At 35.0% G+C, this 19,793-nt stretch overlaps 1 protein-coding gene across 1 annotated transcript in view; it reads left to right on the top strand.

Moving 5' to 3' along the window:
• Window positions 1–19,793, top strand: part of ASXL3 (ASXL transcriptional regulator 3) — a 170,995-nt gene that overhangs the window by 59,960 nt on the left and 91,242 nt on the right. Inside the window, exons 3-4 of the mRNA XM_054694109.1 lie at window positions 5,046–5,154; window positions 6,385–6,493. Coding sequence (XP_054550084.1) covers window positions 5,046–5,154; window positions 6,385–6,493 — 218 coding nt within the window. The remainder of the gene's footprint in view (window positions 1–5,045; window positions 5,155–6,384; window positions 6,494–19,793) is intronic.

Genomic DNA, 19,793 nt, shown 5'->3' with positions numbered 1-19,793 from the left:
TAAATATGTATTCTCTTACATATGGCCCATTTCTTGAATTAATCAGTTGTTCCTCTTTGTTTTGATATTTTAAAATCTTTAATGTGTTATTTCTCATGTCAGTGTTCAGTGACAATTTTCATTAGTCATCATCTTAGAGGGAGCATGGAGATTGGAACATTGCTCTTGGTTTCAAAATCAAATATTAAGGTAGCTGTAAGTCATTTTTGGCTGAATTTTATGTGCTGGGATTATGTAGGAAAAGTACAGAAAAGATTTTGGCTTTTGAGTTTGTACTTTTCAGTCATGTTAAGGGGCTCCAGACTAGCAATATTTCTCAAGAGCAAGAAGTTATTTTGGCCTTGATTTTTTTTTTTAAGATTTATTTACTTATGCATACAAGATCTGGGTACAGGCCAGAGGTGTGGGGGAGTGAGAAGATTCTCCAGACACAGAATGGGGAACAGAACAGGTGGATTAACAGAACAGGCAGATTAACCGAAGTACACTGCTAAGGGGAGCAGCGGGTGAGTCAGGAGAGGTCTGCTGCATCATGTGGGTTCCTCCCTGGCTGGCCGGGGATCGAACTCATCCTGCAGAGGCTGCAGATTGCTTCATAGTGCCATGCTTAACCCCTTGCGCCACCAGGAAGTTGGCCTTGATTTTTTAAGAGAACTTTTGATCACCTGGGTTTTTGATCACCTGATATGCACTGTCCTGTGTGCATTTTGGAGGTTTCTTCATTCATTGGTAGAAGCAGTTTATTCTATGTTAGTAGAGACATATCTGTTAAATACATGAATAACCACATCCATATTTGTATTTTTTAACATTTATAATTGTTTTGTGATGTGTAACATAGTTAAAAGCACAAAAGCTAAGTAAATAACTTAATTTTCACATAGTGAACACAAAGATCCTATGTCAAGAACTAATGTATTATCTGTACCACAGAGGCTCAGATATTTCCTCTTAAAATACATGTTCTTTGTAATTAAGATATTTTCTCTAAACTATCAACACTGGAAATACTTGAAAGGAGCTGTTATTAATGCATCTTTTGGAAGAAGAGAACATGTAATTGTTTCTATTAATTTATATTAATAGCACTCAGCACAAGATTGACTAATAATGCTGCTTAATGATTACTTATTGAATTTGTTGAAATTTTAGATTTATTTTGCTCAGGATATGAAAAATGAAATTTAAAAATGTTTTCAGGAAATAACTCATCTAAAATTTTAAACGAAGAGATACTTAATAATATTAAGTATGTTAAGATTTGAAACATTTAAATATTGTGTTTCAACACAGTATTACTTTATATATAAAGGAATGAATGACCACAATTATGATAGTTTATTTGTCATGCCTACAAATATTTTTCCGATTGCATTCCCCAGGTTTTATTCCTTGTTTTTAAATTTATTAAACTAGGCCATCCATTCCTTTCACTAAGTATACACCATTAGTAAAATTTCATGTGTTTTGTCAGCAATTTAATGTGATAAAGCAGTGATCTTTCTGTAGTTCACACAGCACTGGGCTCTGCAAAGTATCTCTGGGGGTTCTTTGATGTCTAGACAGTTTAAATTATGCCTGCTCTCCTGCCTCCAAATCCCACCCCTGTTCTGCTTCAGGGGGTGTGGGAAATGAAAACAAACGAGAAGGACTCCACAACCCTACAGTCTCAGGAGAAAAAACAAACAAGTAGAATAAGCTGTATACCTACCCTGGCAGGTATATCGGAGAGGACCCAATTACAGGGAATGGAAGAAAGAAAAGAATGGGTGACAAATAGTGTTCTGCTTACTTATTTTGTAATATATTTCTAATATGAATATGCAAATACATCGTTAACAAAATGGACACATTGTAGAAGTACAAGGGAAGAAAAAAGAAGTCACCTTTCTGGTTCTTTCCTCCCCACCAACAGCCAAATCTAAGAATTTGTGTGTTTCTTGTATAGTGCTATATTTATTGAATAGTAATATATGGAATTGTGTTTTTAGCTGGAAAAGCTAACTTCCTTTTCTTTTCTCTCTCTCTTTTTTTTTTTTTTTTGGTTCTCCTTCCGTAAATCGTAAATCGGGATGTCATGGTTCTTCCAACTCATCATTTTAGAAAGTAAGTAACTTGAAGTTTCAAGAAATGTTTTTGTTAAAACATTGGTGTTTTATGCATATACATATGTACATATCCTATTACAGAATTCCTATATTTTAAATTTTGAGATGATTGTCCCTTGCATCAAGTGAGGAAAATTTATTTCATTAATAGGAAATAGGAAATGTTACATAGAAGCATAGAATGTATTCCTGTTATCTAAGAATACAAAATTTTAGTGTACATTTCCCTCTTTTTTCATGCAGTTAATCATTGTGAAACATGTATCTTAAAACAAGCAAAGACATACTTGCTTGTTCTATTTTTTAATATAAAATACATAAATTACACTTATTTAACCTGTTCAATAGCTGCTAAGATATTCACTTCATCAGGAAAAGAAGTCCAGTTTTTTTTTTTTAGGTTTTATGGAATTGTTGAAAATACTAACAATAAGTAAATGGTATAAAAGTTTAAATGTTTTCTTATGCATATTCTGCATTGAATGAGTCACTTATATTTTAATAAGCATTTAACTCTTGATGTTAATTTTTTTAAAGAAAATGGACCATATAATTAGTTTTTTTTTCTCTGAAGAAATGCAAGTGACTTACTTAAAACTCAGTGCCTAATTCAGTGATTTTAGTTGTAAAACTGGATGTGCTTGCAAAATCCTAATTCTAAGATGTAAATCTAATACAGTTTTTAAAATAAAGCAAATTCCCTGTATAGTTGTTTTGGGAAAGATTTGGGAAAATTATAGTAGTCACTTTTGGGGATGTATGAATATGAGTTAAATATTTCTTAATATTTCTATAGTAAATACCAAGCTTATTGAGTTAATAAACTGTATAATTTGATAATATATTCATGCTCAACAGAGCTTATTATTTATGTGAAATTGTGTGCTCATCACTTATGTTTGTAGGAAGCACAACATCAAATTGTTATTTAATTGTCAATTTATCTCTACAATTATCTTCATTTACTATACCTTAGAAAGAAATGTAAATTACAGGGATGGTAAATAATATTTGTTCAGTATTTTTTAGTTGTCTTTAAATTCATGTTAGTCTTTAAGGATCTAAATTTGAATTTTCAGAGTTTGTGTCTATTAGGACTTCAGGAATAAAGAGCAGAATGTATGATGTTGGGTGGAAACATTATTGTTATTTTATTTTTAAAAGTCTAGATCATATAATTTTATGTATAGATCTCTCTTTTACTTGGAGTGTTAACATCTTCTTGCCAAGGCCCTGTAGAAAATATGTTCTGACATTCTTACTAAATTAAAATGCCACAAATCTACATAATAATTCACAGCTTCCACTTGTCTATGCTTTTGTCTGAAGAAAATGATAAAAAAAATATATTTTGCAGTAACATGTATAGCATTATTTATCTGGAATTTATTCATAGACAGGCATTTCTAGGGAGATGAATATATTTGACATTATAAGGTATGCCTGTCCCACTTTAACTATGAGGAAAAAAATCTTTTGTAAAAAAATAATGAAACGAGCTCTGTAAGCTTGCAGGATCCTCATGAAGAAAGATATTACATATATGCACAGTATTATTACCATGTGTACTTTGGTGTTATAACTGCATTGTTTTATGACCAAATTTATATTAGGGCTCTTACTTCCTGTCAAATCCAGTAGAATCATATTGATATGTTGGCACATAGAAACCACTTCCAAAAATAATGAGAATACTTATTATTATGATACTATAAGCCTTTATGACCATGATGTGTGTCTGTGCTGACTTATTATTAAGTGTGTGGTAGCAGCTCAGGAAATTTGACTTGTTCATTTTACTGGTGAGTTTCATAGTAAATGTGGGTTTACTTGGTTTTTAGAAAAATTAAATTTAGTAACCTAAAATTATGTCCCTGTCATAGATACTCAGACTTTTAAAATTTGTGTTTCTCTTGTCCCAGCATCTTTTGGATTAAATACCCAGAACCCCTAAGAGGCAAATGAGGTGGAATAGAGCTTCTAATCAATATTTATTTAACCAAATATTGATCTTTTAGCATATTATGAAGTGAAGTGTTTGTGGAAATATAAATGAATAAAAGTAACAATCTAGCTCTAAGTTCTAGTTTGTAGAAAATAATCAGTCTGCAACCAAAACACACAAAAAAGGCTAAATTCTCTTCCAAGAAATACATACATACTACATATTTCATAGACATCGTTCTAAGTATTTGTGTAAATTCAATGTTTATACATATGCATGTTCATATTTTCATCAATAATTTAATGCTGTTTGATTTATTTAAAAAGTGTGCTGATTTCATAGTTTAGTCACCTGCATCTTTGCTACAGAACACAATTAATTGGGCATAATTCCCAAACACGTTTCTTTACTTGACAATCTGAGGAAAAGATGTCATTTTAGAAGCGGTATCAAAGATATAAACTCAGATACAGGTTTTTCTTTGGCCATGTGAGAAATGCAATCCTGTGAGTAACTTAAATACTTGTAATTTCAAATCAGTTCTTCCCTGGTTTCTTATTATTCTTTTGTTAACTTTTCAACCTATAGGATGGAGCTGGCCTTGAACTTGGTTTATTTGATCATTCAAGTGCAACCATCAAGTTGTCTGTAATATTTAAAAGCTGAGACTTCATGTTATTATTTGTAAAATAACACCACATAAACGTTTGGGCTTTGGTTTCTTTGAAATATAGTGTTGGTTGCTCTATGAATAAAAACATAATTTCAATTCAGGAGACTTTTTGCCTGAAGCCTACAAGACAGATGCATCTGATTAAGTTTGTCGAAACTGGACTGGCCTGTTATTGTAATGTAGATGTTTTCTGGGTTGGGAGGATATTTTAGAAAGGCATGCAATGGTCTTTTTTTTTTTTTTTAAGAGACTGAGAGAACAGTTTTGCACAGAAGCTGTGTCTCAAACTGCTTTATCTTTGCACACTTTTATTTTCTAGTGGAACTTCTCCATTAGCCTGTTTGAATGCAATGCTTCACACTAACACTCGAATAGGGGATGGAACATTCTTCAAAATCCCTGGAAAGTCAGGCCTCTATGCTCTCAAAGTAAGTTGGATCGTTCTGCATATTATGTCTAAATTATTGCTATGTATCATGCATTTTTTTTCAGAAATTTGAAGGTAAACAAAATTAAATTTGCATAAGGAGTAGGAGAATGACCCCTATGCCTTTTAAATCTTTTCAGATGTCTTAACAATGATTTCATATTAAGAATAAACAATGACATTTTTCTTTAAGTAAAGCATATCTGTGGTTTTACTCCAACATATAGTAATGGAAAATAGTTGTGGCTTCCTTAAAATTCTTGATTCTTAGAAATTTGCATGGAAGAGTGCCATAGATCATCAGCCAAGAGTTTAAGATGATCACAGTTGCCATAAACTGTTTGACTTAATAACCATCAGTTGATATACAGGATTCACACCTGTATGCCTTTTCTCTTTCACAAAAATAAATTTTATTCTCATTCCTTGAAAACTTGCTGATTCAAATCAAGTATTCAGTTTTGAAACAAACAGTGATCTAAAGAAGTTTTACTGACAATGGTTACTTGTTTTGTGGGAAGCATAAAAAAATGAAACAAAGTCTTCAGATAACTGCATATTGTTTTAATGTAATTCCCATTCCCATCATCTAAAATAGGAAATGTTATCTCATGCAAAATTCCAGTGGACAAATACTGATGATCTACAAATAGTCATATAACTTGGGACAAGTAGAATCAGCATATTTCTTATAAATCACAAAGAAGTTACTGCTTTGATAAATGATGGGTTACATTTAAAATTTGTTATTTTCTATCATTAAGTTGCTTTTCATTTTTTAATGCTACTCATTAAACCTGGCAAAAAAGAGGGAATTATTAATGTCTAAGTATCAAGCTCTTGTCATTGTTTTAGAAAATAACACAGGTTATTCAACATAACTTGCATTGTTTCAATAGCTTTTTGTGGCTACTTGGTGTTTAATTTTCTAATTAAAATTGTGAGTTGTTAAGCCATTTCCTTACATAAGGAAGAATACCATGCGCCATTGGGAAAAAAACAAATGGCATATGTAAAATGGAAATTTCGGTTTTGTACAGAAATTGGCAATGGCCATGTGCTTTTCTCAGTTTTCCACCTCCCCAAGGAGTGATTTTGCTTTAAAAAAATAAATCACTATTGAAATTACAAATCAAAAGTAAGTGATAATATTTTATGACTCTGGAAATATGTTGAATGTTCTTAGTTGCTAATACGTCTCCATAAATCATTATTTTAAAAAACAATTCAGAAAGAGGAGTCATCAGGCCCCACAGATGGAACGTTGGATTTAGGCTGTGAGTCTGAACTGGATGGCACAGAAATGGCGGAGGCCAGTGCCAATGGAGAAGGAAATGGAGGTCAGTGTGATTATTTCACAGCTATAACTCTGTTCTCTTAAAATTTACCTAGACTTCTGATAATTCACTAATTTAACTCCCTACCACTGTAGAGAGGATTTTTCCTAAGTTTTTACCACATACTTGGATTTATAAATAAACAATTTTAATTCAAAAGATTTGTACCTAAGAAAATCATAATTATTTGCTTTTTTGTTTTATTTTCTTTTGTTTTTAATAATATAGATTTCCCTAGATAATGTTCTTGAGTGTTCTAAGTATATTTTCCCTGCAAGATGAGGAGGTTATGAGAATATCTAGTGGTTTTATACCTATATGAGGACTGAGAATACTAACGTTTTATTTCTGTTAATGCTGATTTTTCCTGTGATCACAAGTAATTTTATAATAGCTTTTCCCTTGGTTTGTTCTCAGTAAATTAAGCTTAGTGTTAATATTCCTCACAGTGAAACAAGGGTCTAAGTTATCTTCTTGTGAAATACTTTTGAAAAGTGAGCTATGCTTCCGAAATTCTAAGGAGCATTTTCCACCTTGAATTCTATCCATGCTGGTTCATTTTTATCTTTCTCAAGACATTTGCATTATTCTGTTGGTGCATTTAATTTTTGTACTGCAGAAAGATTTTGGCAAATCTTTGCTCAACAAATGCTGCTGTACTTTATCCACTTTATACTCTGGTTCCCACAAGTCAACTCAAATGATTTGAAAGGAAGGCTGTCATTAAAGTCACTATTGGTACTCCTGAAAATCAGTAAATTATCTTTAAACAAACAAACATCAAAGAATCCTTGAAGATGTATCATATTTCAGTAATAGTTCAAAATCACTCATTTTACTAATGGTCATAGGAGTCCCTTTGTATTCTGAGTGGACACCCTGGCCCTTGCAACTGAGGTGCTTTCTCACATGCCCAGTGAGATGGATTCTGCTTTAGAACCTATCTTTATTTTTTTTTTTTATAAAGGACTTTTTTTTAAAAAAAAAAATTTATTTGTTTATGCATACAAGAACTGGGGTCTAGGCCAGAGGTGCAGGGGGGTAGAGGATTCACCAGAGACAGAGTGGGGAACAGAACAGGCAGATTTACTGAAATACACTGCTGAGGAGAGCAGCAGGTGAGACAGGAGAGGTCTGCTGCGCCATGTGGGTCCACTCCCTGGCCTGGGGATCGAACTCATGCCACAGTGGCTGCTGATAGTTTGCTAGTGCTAAGACTTTAACCCCTGCGCCACCAGGAAGGCCCCCTGAGCGCCTATCTGTTTTGCAGCAGATATTGTGAATTAACATAAGAAACAGAATTTTGTCTTAGTAAAAGCCTGAAGTTGGCTTTGAGAACTTTTGTTTTTAAAACCAACTTTCATTTAATCTGATGTTCTTATTACTATATCTTTTGAAAACTCAATCTCCCCTTGTTGTGGTCTTGGTGAGAACTTCAGCAAATTCTTGTGTTAGAGAACAAGGTAGAGCCACAGTAATTTCTGGCTTTCTGGACAAACGTTGCTTCATGCCTCATGAGCCTGCTAGAGTGAGCACCCTCATGCACTCTCTCTACGTATGCATTGAGCGTCTACAGTTTGCCAGGTAATGTTTACATTGTTGCAGTTCCAATAGTGAAAAACAGGAACAAATGGTCACTTTGTATGGGATTTACATTGGTAGATAGAAAATAGCAAAATACATATAAAAACGCGATATGGTGTATCACCAAAGGTGTGTATAGTAATCACAAGTGACATGGAGCAAAATAAATAAGGAGATGAATGGGAGAGAGGAATGCATTTAAGAAAAACCCAAGGGGAGTGAGGTTGCTTAATGAGAGAGAGTCTAGGAAGGAGAAGCAGTGAGTGTAAAGTTCTTGAGTCAAAAGAGTGCCTGGAATATTTCAGAAACATAAAGAGGCCAGTGTGGTTGGGGTCAGAGAGCAAGGGAGAGTATGGTAAGATACACAGTTAAAGAAATATGGGGCCAGATTTTATATTGTCTTCATATCAGTTTTAGTTTTGTATAAGATGTTAAACCATTGTGGGATTTTGAGATATAGAGACAATGATATCACTTAGATTTTAGCAAAATATGAAGTTTCCTCTTTCCCTCCCTCTCCCTTCTTTCACCCCCTTTTCCTTCTTTCACCCCCCCCTTCTCTCTCCCTGGCATACATATTTATGTGTGTGTGTGTGTGTATGTATAAATGTTTCAGGTGCTCTACAGAAGCAGTAGGAAGTGTTAGGGTGTTTGAATACAAATGTAGGTGAGAACATGTGGAAGAGGCTTATGGAAGTTTATATTTTATTGCTTCCTTTGTCTCATTGTCTTGTCTTTCTTTGTCTCAATCCTTGTCTCATCAGTGGGGCATAAGGATAGAGGGGGTAATTTTATGTAGATTTAAAGAGATAAAAAATGTTTGTCTAGGGTCTGTAAGCAATAAGGATGTGCTTTAGATGGCTAATCATGAATTTAATTTGAGACCTGTGAGCATGGTGTACATTATTCTCCGGTCATGTTCAGAATCACTACAAGATCAGAGTAAGTAGAAAGGCAGATTTGCCTAGAGCTGCGGTTTTCCCAAGTGTGAATGATGAAGCAAGAGACAGACATGGGTACATGGAGTAGTTAATATCAATCTCCGTGGAATCTCAGCAGATTGTGGATGCGAGTGAGGACACAGGATTGTGTAAGGGGTGATGTGAATAGGCGATCTTCTTGGAATAGAAAGGTTATCTAATTTTCTACTAGGTAAATAAGTGAAGAATACGTGTTATAAGTGTGGTATGCATGGAGTTGAGTTTAGGCAATTGGAATATATGCCTGAAGTGAGAGGAAAATAGGAATCTATGTTCAAGGTTGTTGTGAACAGTTACACATTTGCGTACTTTTTAGAATGACCTGGCCGAGGAGTTCATCAGTGACTGAAATTCACAGTCCTCTCTGCCTAGCCTAGTGTCGTGGATTTGAGCAGGGTTGACCTGAAGGAAATGCTGCCTTAATTCTACAAAGTTATAAAGGCTAGTGTTGACCTTGACATAAAGATTAGAGAATTTTGTGTGTATATATTTGAACAGATAATTATTACAGAACTAGCCTTGAAAAGATACGACATTTTGGAACTAAAGGCTTTAAAAATGAAGGTGAATCCCTCAGGAGTTGATAATAAATACATTAAGAAGGAGTATCATCTGATGACATGAGATACAATGCTGAAAGTATCCAAGATGCAGTGGGGAGAAAAGAGGCCACCTGTCCTGTTTCAAAGCTCAGTAGTCAGTGGTACAGGGCGTATGGGACAAAAAAAATACAGGGCTACTGCTACCTGAGATGCTTCCAGGAGTAGTGTCCAGGACAGAGCCAATTTTTGCTGATCAAGGAGTGTTCAGAGAAAGGATGGAACTTTTGATAATGACTAATCCCGAATTCCAGAGGAAATAGTGGAAGGCCATTAGTGGTTGGGAAGAGGGAGGGGTCAGCATGAGAATACTTCTCTAATCATTAAAGAAGGGATAAGCAAAGTCTCCTAATTTGAAATGTCAGTAGATACTTTATAAAATAACATACCCACACTTCTTCGGCTAATGTCACCAAAACTAGATTTCCTGGCCTTTCCTTTGAAGTTGCATTAGGGAAATTGTTCTGGAGAATCACTGAAAGCATAGTAAATAGCTTATTTACTTGAGTATTCCTTGACTTATCCACTTTTGCATTTTAAGGACGACACAATTGCTTCTTGCAGGACAGTTATATTCCTATCCATGTAAAAACCATGTACTTTTGTGCATAGGCCATTAACGTATCTTTAGGACACATATTCAACCCTAGGTATTAAAGTGATGAGTGCTGACAATGTCAGCCGATATAGCAGTATATTCTTTAATCCTCCCAACAGTCCTGTAAAATAGAAAATTTCCTAGGCTTTGTTTTTTTTTAAATTTATTTTGATTCTAATTTATTCTCTGTTAATTTATTCTTTTTTGAATCTATTTAATTATTATTTTTAGCCAATAAGGAAACAAACTCAGAGAGGTTTAGACTCTTTCAAGTGGCAAGCCGAGGTAGATAAATATGGCACTAAGAATCAGAGCTCTGACCACTGCGATACTTTATCTGGATCACAAAGAATACCGTAAGCCAGTACTCATTGATCTACTCTGCCTTCCTAACATTTTCCCAAGACTTTTCTGACTACAAACATGAGAAAATGACAGAGGGAACCACTGGTTAATCCAAATAAAGTAGTGGGGGATGCCACATTATTTTGTACAAATCAATAATAAATTCCATGAAACTCAACTGGTTTAGGTGATTTCTTACTTACACTTGTGTTTAACACATATTTGAAGCAGAAGTTAGAATGGATATAATTTCCACACTTCCTACAGCTGTACAAATATACTTTGAAAATCTGATCAGAGAGAGAAGGTGGTAATGTGTACTTGTGGGAGGAAGGGGGGGCGAGGAAAGGAAGGGGGGAGGGTCTCACCATCTGTTTTTTATCTTTATTCCCCTCCTCTCCCGTTTCTCCTTTGGGCTGAAAAAGTGGGAAGTACTGAGGTGAATAATAACTATCAAGTAGTAGGATACCTTCAAGACAACCCAAAGCATAAACCACTGCTACTATAGAGTTATTTCAAATTAACAAAGATTAATTGACATTTGTAGCAGCATTAAAAGAGATAAGCAAAGAAGTGTTTGAGAAGAAAGCACTTAGAAAAACTGATAACAAGAAAGACATCTTAGCAGCTTGGTTCCTGTCAGTAACACTTGAGTCCTTAAGTAAAGTTAAGATAATAAAAATCATGTTTTAGTCCTGTTCTTGGAATCTGTTGGCCAGCAAAACAGATTCTTTTTAAGTGGGAGATGATTTGCCAAGATTTTTTTTTTTCAAGTTCTACTGAAAAATTTTACAGAGTGGAAAAAGTGGTATAATATTGATCATAGAATTTACAAAACTATATTTATGCATTACGTCTCACTGATTCTTAAACAGTTTTTCACATGAATAAGAATTTGACATACAAACTGAAGAAAGTAAACTCTTCAAATTTTACAGGCTTAGCTCTAGAGATCGAAGAGTGATTTAGGTGAATCACTTGATATATCTGTGTTGACAACCCATGACCATTTATGCCAATATAAGTATAGATCTATGTCACCCAAAGAAAATATTTTGAATTTTATGGGCTATTTTAGTCAGAGATTTATGGGTATGTTTGTGTCTAAGTTGTTTTCCAAACATAATACATTGGTATACCGTGAGTTTGCTCACACATATTAAATTGACTTACAGTGTGTTGCTGACTGCAGAACCCATACATATTTTATATAAAAATGATACTGTCAGTAAATAGACTTCACCCTCTTCAACTTTTATTTATAAATTGCTATTAATGAGAAGAAAATATTTTACTTTTTGTGTCTTTAATATATTTCATGTTTAAAATCAACAGCAATCATTCCTGGTTTTTTTGTTTTTTTGTCTTTAAAAAAAATTTGTTTTCTGGAGAATGTTCAGTTTTATCCACCGAGATCAAAAAAGTTTCTGCTTGTTATTAACCCAAATGACTCTCAGGGAGGAAGAAGCACTCTGGTGGGGGGAATAAGTATTTAAAAGTCGCTATTTAGGGGAAAATTATAAAGAACAGATATCCTATGTTTTAGTTCTTAGATCCCAGGGTAAGTAATGACTCCAACATTCAAAGAATTTTATATGGTCCCTTTTCATTATTCTTTATAGCCAGTTTTATAAGTGGGTTTCTGATTGTATGATTCTTGGCAGAATTGTGTTAACTTAATGAAACATTTTTCAGCTCACTCTTTGTTTTCATTGGCTCAGAGGCCACAGTTTGAGGGGTCTTTTTTTTTTTTTAAGTGCAAAGTGTTTTATGATGGCTTGAAAGTGTGTGGGTAGGATCTCTGCTGAGACATCAATTACATACAGATGAGGAGCTTTGTGGAGGAAGTGCGAAGTGTACTAATGAAGGTTTAGGCACCCTCAGGGAGTAGTTGCACTGACAGTTCATCAGGGGCAATTTCATACAAGGGTAGGAGGAAGGAATATGAGGGCACCCTGGGTTTGTGAAAGGAGTGTTTTGAGTTATTTTTGAAGATGTTGCCAACCTATTTAGGGGGTCTTTTCCCTTGGTGTTGTTATGTTGAAGGTTTTTCAGTAACTTTCGTGACTGTTCCAGTTTGAGTTTACATGGGATGGTGTGTGTTTCTTCATCTTTGTGTTCACAATCAATGTGTACCAGACAGCTATTCCTAAGAGTCCTGGAAGTAAGGGAAGGAAATTCTTTCTGTGACTGTACCAGCTCCCTTAACTTTTTCAGGTTAAGCAAATTTGTCTTTTATCCAACATTTGCTTGTTCACTGTTAGCTTTGCTAACTCATAGAGACACGTGCTCTATGTTGGTGGCCTAGAGAAACTTAAGGCTGTGAAAATTATGTTGTTTTAGTTACACATGGAAGAAAATACAGAAGAAAGACAATACTATTCAGTCAGAAATGACCATTGGCAGGATGTAAAACTTCCTCTGCCCACGTTCATTTTCCCTTCTTTCATCCCATTCTATAACTTTCACAGTTCAAATAAGTATGAGGAACTTCAAAAGTTCATGTAACAGCTGATCCTTTTTCTTGTCAGCATTTTTCTTAAACCAGTTGATTTAGTTAGACATTATTCTCATAGTACATGTCTAAAGGGATAGGAATCACACACTGTCCTTTATATTCATTTCTTCATGTTTTTGATAAACTTTATATCCAACTATTTTTCCATATGCTGAAATCTTCTGTGCTAAAAAAAATGGTATTTCTTATTGAGTTAACTGGTTTATATCACTATATATGACTTAGTGGTATAGATTCACACCTCTTCAAATGTATGTTACCACATGTGGAATCCTCCACCATAGTCCATTGGGACTTTCCTCCTTTACCTCACACCCTTACTCTGCCCTTCTAGGAGCCACAGTTCCACAGTCATATTTCTAGGCCTTCTTTTGGTTTAGTTTTGCCTGTTCCTTTTTTTTGTTCCTCTGTATTCCACACATGAATGAAATAATCTAGGATTTATCTTCCTCCTTCTAAGTGACTTATATCACTTAGCATAATCCCGTCTAGTTCTATCCACGTTGTCATGTTGTCACAAATGACAAAACTTCATCCTTTTTTATAATTGAGTAATGCCTGGATCATATGGAAGATCTGTTTTTATTATTGTGGGAAACCTCCCTGCTGTTTCACATGGGGGCTGTACCAGTCTCCATTCCCACTGACAGTGTACAAAGGTTCCCTTTCCTCCACACTCTTGCCAATGCATGTTGTTTCTGGCCTTTTGATAAGGGCCATTCTCACAGGTGTGAGGTGGTATCTTTTTGTTTCATGAACTATCATTAAAATGAAGGACACCCTGCTGAGTGAGAGAAAATATCTGTGTGTCTTATATCTGACATGGGGCTAATATCTCCGAAGTGGAAAGAGCTCACAGAACTCAACAAAAAGAAAACAACCCAATAATAAATGGGCAGAAGAGCTAAATGTACACTTGTCCAAAGAAGACATACAGATGGCTAATAGGCACGTGAAAAAATCTTTTGTGCTCTCAATTACATGGATTTTCTCTTTTTTGCCCCCCGATGATGGAGAACAACTGGAACCATCTAGATACCATCCCCTGCATCTTAACTTTTCTAAGTGACTTATCACATTCTTTCAGACATTACATACTGATGCTATTTTACATTTTTTAACCCGTTGGGGACCTCTTTTTCTTGTTTTCTCTTGAACTGTAAACTTTGTTCTTATGAAAATGGACTCTGTTCAATTTTAACAGACCAGAGTTATGGAAGAAAATATTTTTTTTAAGCACAGATAAAGTGACCCATTTAAGTGCACTTTTCCTGTTTTCTTATGCTATGGGAGAATTATGTCATAATATAGGGATAAAGATTGCAAAAAGTATGCTTTCATAGTAAAAACAAATTTCCTCTCAAAACCAAAATTAAAGGTACTTCCCTAATATTCAACTAGCCGAATTACTATTTGATTACTATACTCTGTGTTTAGGATACAGGAACAAGGGTGATTTCACTTATAACAGGAATATAAGGGAACCAAATAAGACATCAGTGTAAAAAAAATAGTAACAGTACAAAACACAACAAAGCAAAAACAGACAATTATATGGAGACATCCTGCAGGGGAGGAGGAGGGAGAGGGATCAGAGGGAGGGAGTGAGGAGCACAGGGGACTGTGGTGATGGTGCACGGGTGACTTGGGGAAGGAAATTCAACCTAAGGGGGTGAGGGGAAGCAAATATTGTTTAAAAAAAGGGGGAAAAAAGCATATAGGAACAAAATATCAATGTACTTAAAAAAAAAGAGTGCATTTTTCAGTGCATTTTTCATTGATGCCAAAAAATCTATTGTGTTTTTCCCCTTTAAAATGACAGTGTATGGGGCCTCAGCCTCTGCAGCCTCTGACCAAAGCCTCTGCAGTGCTGGTTTGTTCTCCAGCCACCAGGGAGGGTCCCACAAAATAAATAAATAAATAAATGAAAAAATAAAATGGCAGTGTATCATCATTTCTCAAATAGCACCTACATGCTTTAAGTAATTTCACATACTGTATATGGAAGTTGATAATTTCTATGTTGAAGTGTAATAATTAGTAGCGATACCCATGTGTGAAACACTTCCACCTGGGCCAACCATTTAATGATATTCTTCTTGCCGATTTCTGTTTTTTCATTTCTTAGGTCAATTACTTTATATGTATATGTCTCAGGAATCTGATGCGTGAGGTAGGATACAGGATCATAAGTACTGTGTCTGTATAAAAGACCTAGCTTCTTATGTGTGTCCCCTACACAATCAAGTTGTTGTGTTGTTAGTCTCCATAATTCCGAGAGAGGAATCTATAGAGGTTCTGTGGTAGAAGGTTAGGTGGCTTAAGGCTGATGCCTATGGAATATGCTTTCCCTATGAAATACTCTTATTCTGCCTGAATTTCACTTTGTCATCTGAGTTGGAAGGGCTACTTTTATGCATAACCAGATTTATTAGTGTAGTTAAATTCCCCTGGTGATTAATTGAGGTTTTGTAGGAGGCGTGCCTATGTCTTCAGTGTATAAAATGTTTCTTCTAGTTACTTATAGAGCTTCAGGACCCTGTCCAGTGCAAACCACAGTGTTTGTGAGCTATCTGTGGACATTGCAATGAAATTGCAGTATGGGATCATTCTCTGAAGTCCAGTGAAAATTGTTTGCATCATGTCACCAAGATTTTTAAAGTATCTGGCATGATTACATCTTACAGGAGCACGTTATTACCTGTATAGCTGATTCATCATTCCATTTGACTGACATGGCCTTTTTTTCTGTGTACTCTTCCAAATAAGAAGAGGGCTTTATTGGACTAGTGAGGTAGTCTATAATATATAGTGAAAATTTCAGTTCTGTTAGGTATATTTAATCATGATGATAGTGTTCAAAATATTATCTAGTATCAATACTTAAAATGTCTAGACACTTTCTCCCTTGAAAATTTCTCAGGGGAAAATTATTTCCATTGCTTTATTGCTAGTATTCTCCATATAATTTACTGGCCTTTCTTGGCATCTCATACCCATTGAATGTTTTATTTGAATACAACTTGGGAACTTGGCTCAATCCAAATATTTAGACCTCTCGGACTACTTTGAGAGAACAGTTCTCCTTTGTCTGGATCAAAAAAGAACTATGGAATTATCTTTCCTCTGAATTACGTAGAGTTAAGGGATGATTCAGTTGAGGGCAAGTGGGTTTCTCTGGTTGCCTTTTAGTCATTTTTAACAGTTTTGTGAATGTATTTCCAGAATATCTGATAATGCATAATTTCAAATGTAGGTAGTCCAATCCAATCATCACATCTCTTGTTTGTTTGCCATTTGGGGATACTTTCAATTATGTTTGTTTATTTTTTAAAAAAAAACTTTTTTTTTTTTTTAACATTCACACTTTAGTTGTCACTGCTGGGATTTCATAGACTTGGTTTTCCTCAGGTAGAACTAATAGTTCTGTATTATTGTCCCTTGAAAAAATGTACTTAAAAAACAATCCTGTGTTCTCAAAGTCATTTCTTGGGTATTTCCGCCTCTGAATTTTATGCAGTATTTCACATGAATGTGCTCAATAAAAATTTTGTGATCAAATGACTGATAGTAAGTAAATAAGTTCCTTTTAAGACTCACCTGCTAAAACTTAATTGAACAGTATTATCCCTAATAAACTCTGTTCTCTTTTATTTATAGACCTTGTATTAGTCCTATTGTGTATGTCAGGACAATTTCTACAGAAAACTGTTATGATTTGAAAACATTGAGTTTGATTGTTCAAAAAATGGAGAACTGATAGAAGTGGAATAATTGGTCAGAAGGCTGCTTTCCTCTGAGTGCTGAGCCAACCCTCAGCACCTGTCACCTCAGATTGCCTGTTCCTTGCTGTGTGGTTTAGTGGGACAAAAGCAATGGATAGTAGGGAATGTCCTGCTGCAGTGACTATATAAAGCCTGTATCCTGGTCTCAGTTGTGGCTCTGCCCCCACAGCTCCTGTCACTTGAAGTAAGCACTGGAATTTCTAATTTGGACTTTCAAATTATATTTATTTTTATTTCACTATGCAAAACCACCAAACTGTGACTTCCTTCCTAAAATAAGGCAATGAATAAGGAGAGCATAGGAAAATTTATCTACATTTAGTGATAGGCCGTACGGCTTCCCATTGGCTTGCATAGGACATTTGTGGTTTGGTTTTCATATCTCCCCTAGTTGACTTTAGGATGATTTAAATATATATAAAATAATGCCTCTATTTTTCAGATAAAACAATTAACCTTTTATATGTAATTTTCCATAATTAAAAAAGTATGCTTTGCTAACTTCCCCTTCCATAAATTCTTATTAAAAACAGCAGTTGAAAGTTAGCTTTAAAATGCTTTAAATTTAATGTAAATCCAATTCTATAGTTTAATAAACATTTATAGATTAACTGCTCTGAACCTGTCTTTGCACTTAAATAGGTCTCTGAGTTGCTGAACGCATGGGTAGTTAGGCAGACACAAACACCAACACGGAGGAAGCTGTCATGAGCTCAACACCGAGCTTCAAGGAAACATTAGTAGAAGCGGTTTGTCTACCTTAGAGATGAGCACCAAGAAAGCTTTTGTAGAAGCTGTTTGTGTTTGGTTTGCCAAGATGAGTTTGCTACACTAATTGATAGAGGAGGGTATTTGGATAAGGAGCAATCAAAGCAAGTGCAACAAATATAGCAAGAAAATACCAAAGTGTCTTGACTGGCTTGATCAGAGAGTTTTGGAGACCGGGAGGCAGGCAAATTTTTAGTCTAGAAATAGAGGCAAGGTCAAGATTGCATTCTGATTTCTCCATTCTTTGTGTCTTGTGTGACATGCCAAGCCTTTTTGCACTACTGTCTGTATATTAGTAATTAGATTGGATTTATGCGGAGGCTATTACCCATACTTCTCCAGAGCATTTCACTTTCAAACTAGTGGCTCTAGCCCATATTTTCTAGTTCCATCACATTTCAGGTTGAATGGTGAATAAAATGAGAGAGGGGAGAGGGACAGCTGCGGTTACTCAGAGAAAAGAGACTGAAATTTAGTCTTGCCAGAACATAGTCATCAGTTTCTCCAGCCTTCAAGACTATCTCGTGATCATCTACCATCATCCATCTCTCTTTACTCCCAAGACTTCTAAATAGAATGTTTTGGAGAAGGGTCTCGTTAATCTGAGTATGAGTGAGAATCATGGTAGATGAGCAGCAAATATTGAGAATTCCATTAACTGAATAACACTAGTAGATTAGCTTTTCTGTTTTTGGCTTGCCTGGTTTTGGCAGGGAAGCAAAATGTAGATTGAAATAGTATTTCTGTACCTTTTAAAAATGTTTGCTCATCTTCAATTTGTCCATTTACAAAAAGGTCAGGCAGTCTTATGGGGTTTCGAGGTATAAAATTCTGGCATTCAGTTTGTGATCTTGCCAGTGCAGAGGGGTAAAAAAAGCTCCTATTCTGTTCTGACTGCCAAGAAGATATAATTTTCTAAGCTGCATGTCAGTATTTGATATTTATTGGATAAAACATTTGTCCTAATTCTTCAGTTTCCTGGCTTCTGTTGTAATATCACATACCAAGATTTCCCTCTATCCTTACTTTAACAATTTTTCTTTGGCTTGTATTTTAGAGGCCAGACTCAGTCCCTTAGATAAATACCCAGGCAACATTTTTGAATGATTCCTGTACTATTTTTTGTCATATGATATTAAGAAAGCTGCAAGAAGAAAAATAAATCGTAGGTGTTTTGTCAGAATATGAATTTGCATGCACTGTACAATCCAGATATTCATTGTTTTCAGTTTAGTCACCCTCATCTTATACATGGCACAAGAATGAGTAAAATCACTCATATGCCCGTGTTAAGGATCAATAATTGTCAATACTACTTATCTACACTCACGCATGCACACACAGACACAGGCACACAGACTCTCTCTCTCTCTCTCTCTCTCTCTGTCTTACTATTTGAGTCTATAGATGCATTACTTGGGTTCCCCACTCTGTTTTGTTTCTGACTTTCTTTGCTTAAAACTAAGATTTTTGTTTTTAAACCCATTTACAGATTATATTTCCTATTACATTTACATTCTTTAAGATTTTATAATTACTTTATTAGAAATAAATAATTAGATAAAGATGGTTTGCCTCAGACATAGGTTCAAAGTCCATAAAGAGGATTGGGAGGAAAGTGACCGTTTAAGTAAAAGTATTCTCATGTTACTTCACTTGGGTCTAGGCTAGAAGATAAAGCAAAATAGACCTGGGTTAAAGGAAAGTGAATCAGCTTGAGAAAAAAGCTTCATAGTATTTCTTGATGCTGTTTCAACTTTACTGTCCTGCCCTCCCATTTGAAGTTCTGGACTCCACATTGAATAGAATCTTTCTGTTGGAAATACTGTATGTAAATACATGTGAGTTACTAGGAACACAGTACGGTCATGAATTTAAACTGAATAATGCAGGAAATACACTGCTCCTGACAGAAGTATCATCATACTGAGTTTCCTGGGTCAGAGAGAAAGAGAGAAAGTCATAGATTAAAGATCTAGGGTGCTCAGAAGGACAGTTGACTGTGTACTGCTTATTATAGGAGTCAAATACTACAAGGAAATTAAGGGCTTTGCATATTCACAGATTTGGTGTTTATTGTTTTTTGATCATGTTTTATTGAAGTTTGCCTTGTGAAGATTTATGAG

The sequence above is a fragment of the Talpa occidentalis genome, unplaced genomic scaffold (genome assembly GCF_014898055.3).
Source record: "Talpa occidentalis isolate TD23 unplaced genomic scaffold, MPIMG_talOcc4v2.1 talOcc4.13, whole genome shotgun sequence".
Taxonomy (NCBI): domain Eukaryota; kingdom Metazoa; phylum Chordata; class Mammalia; order Eulipotyphla; family Talpidae; genus Talpa; species Talpa occidentalis.
The sequence above is the reverse complement of the archived record's forward strand: the minus strand, read 5'-3'. Positions and strand labels throughout refer to the sequence as shown.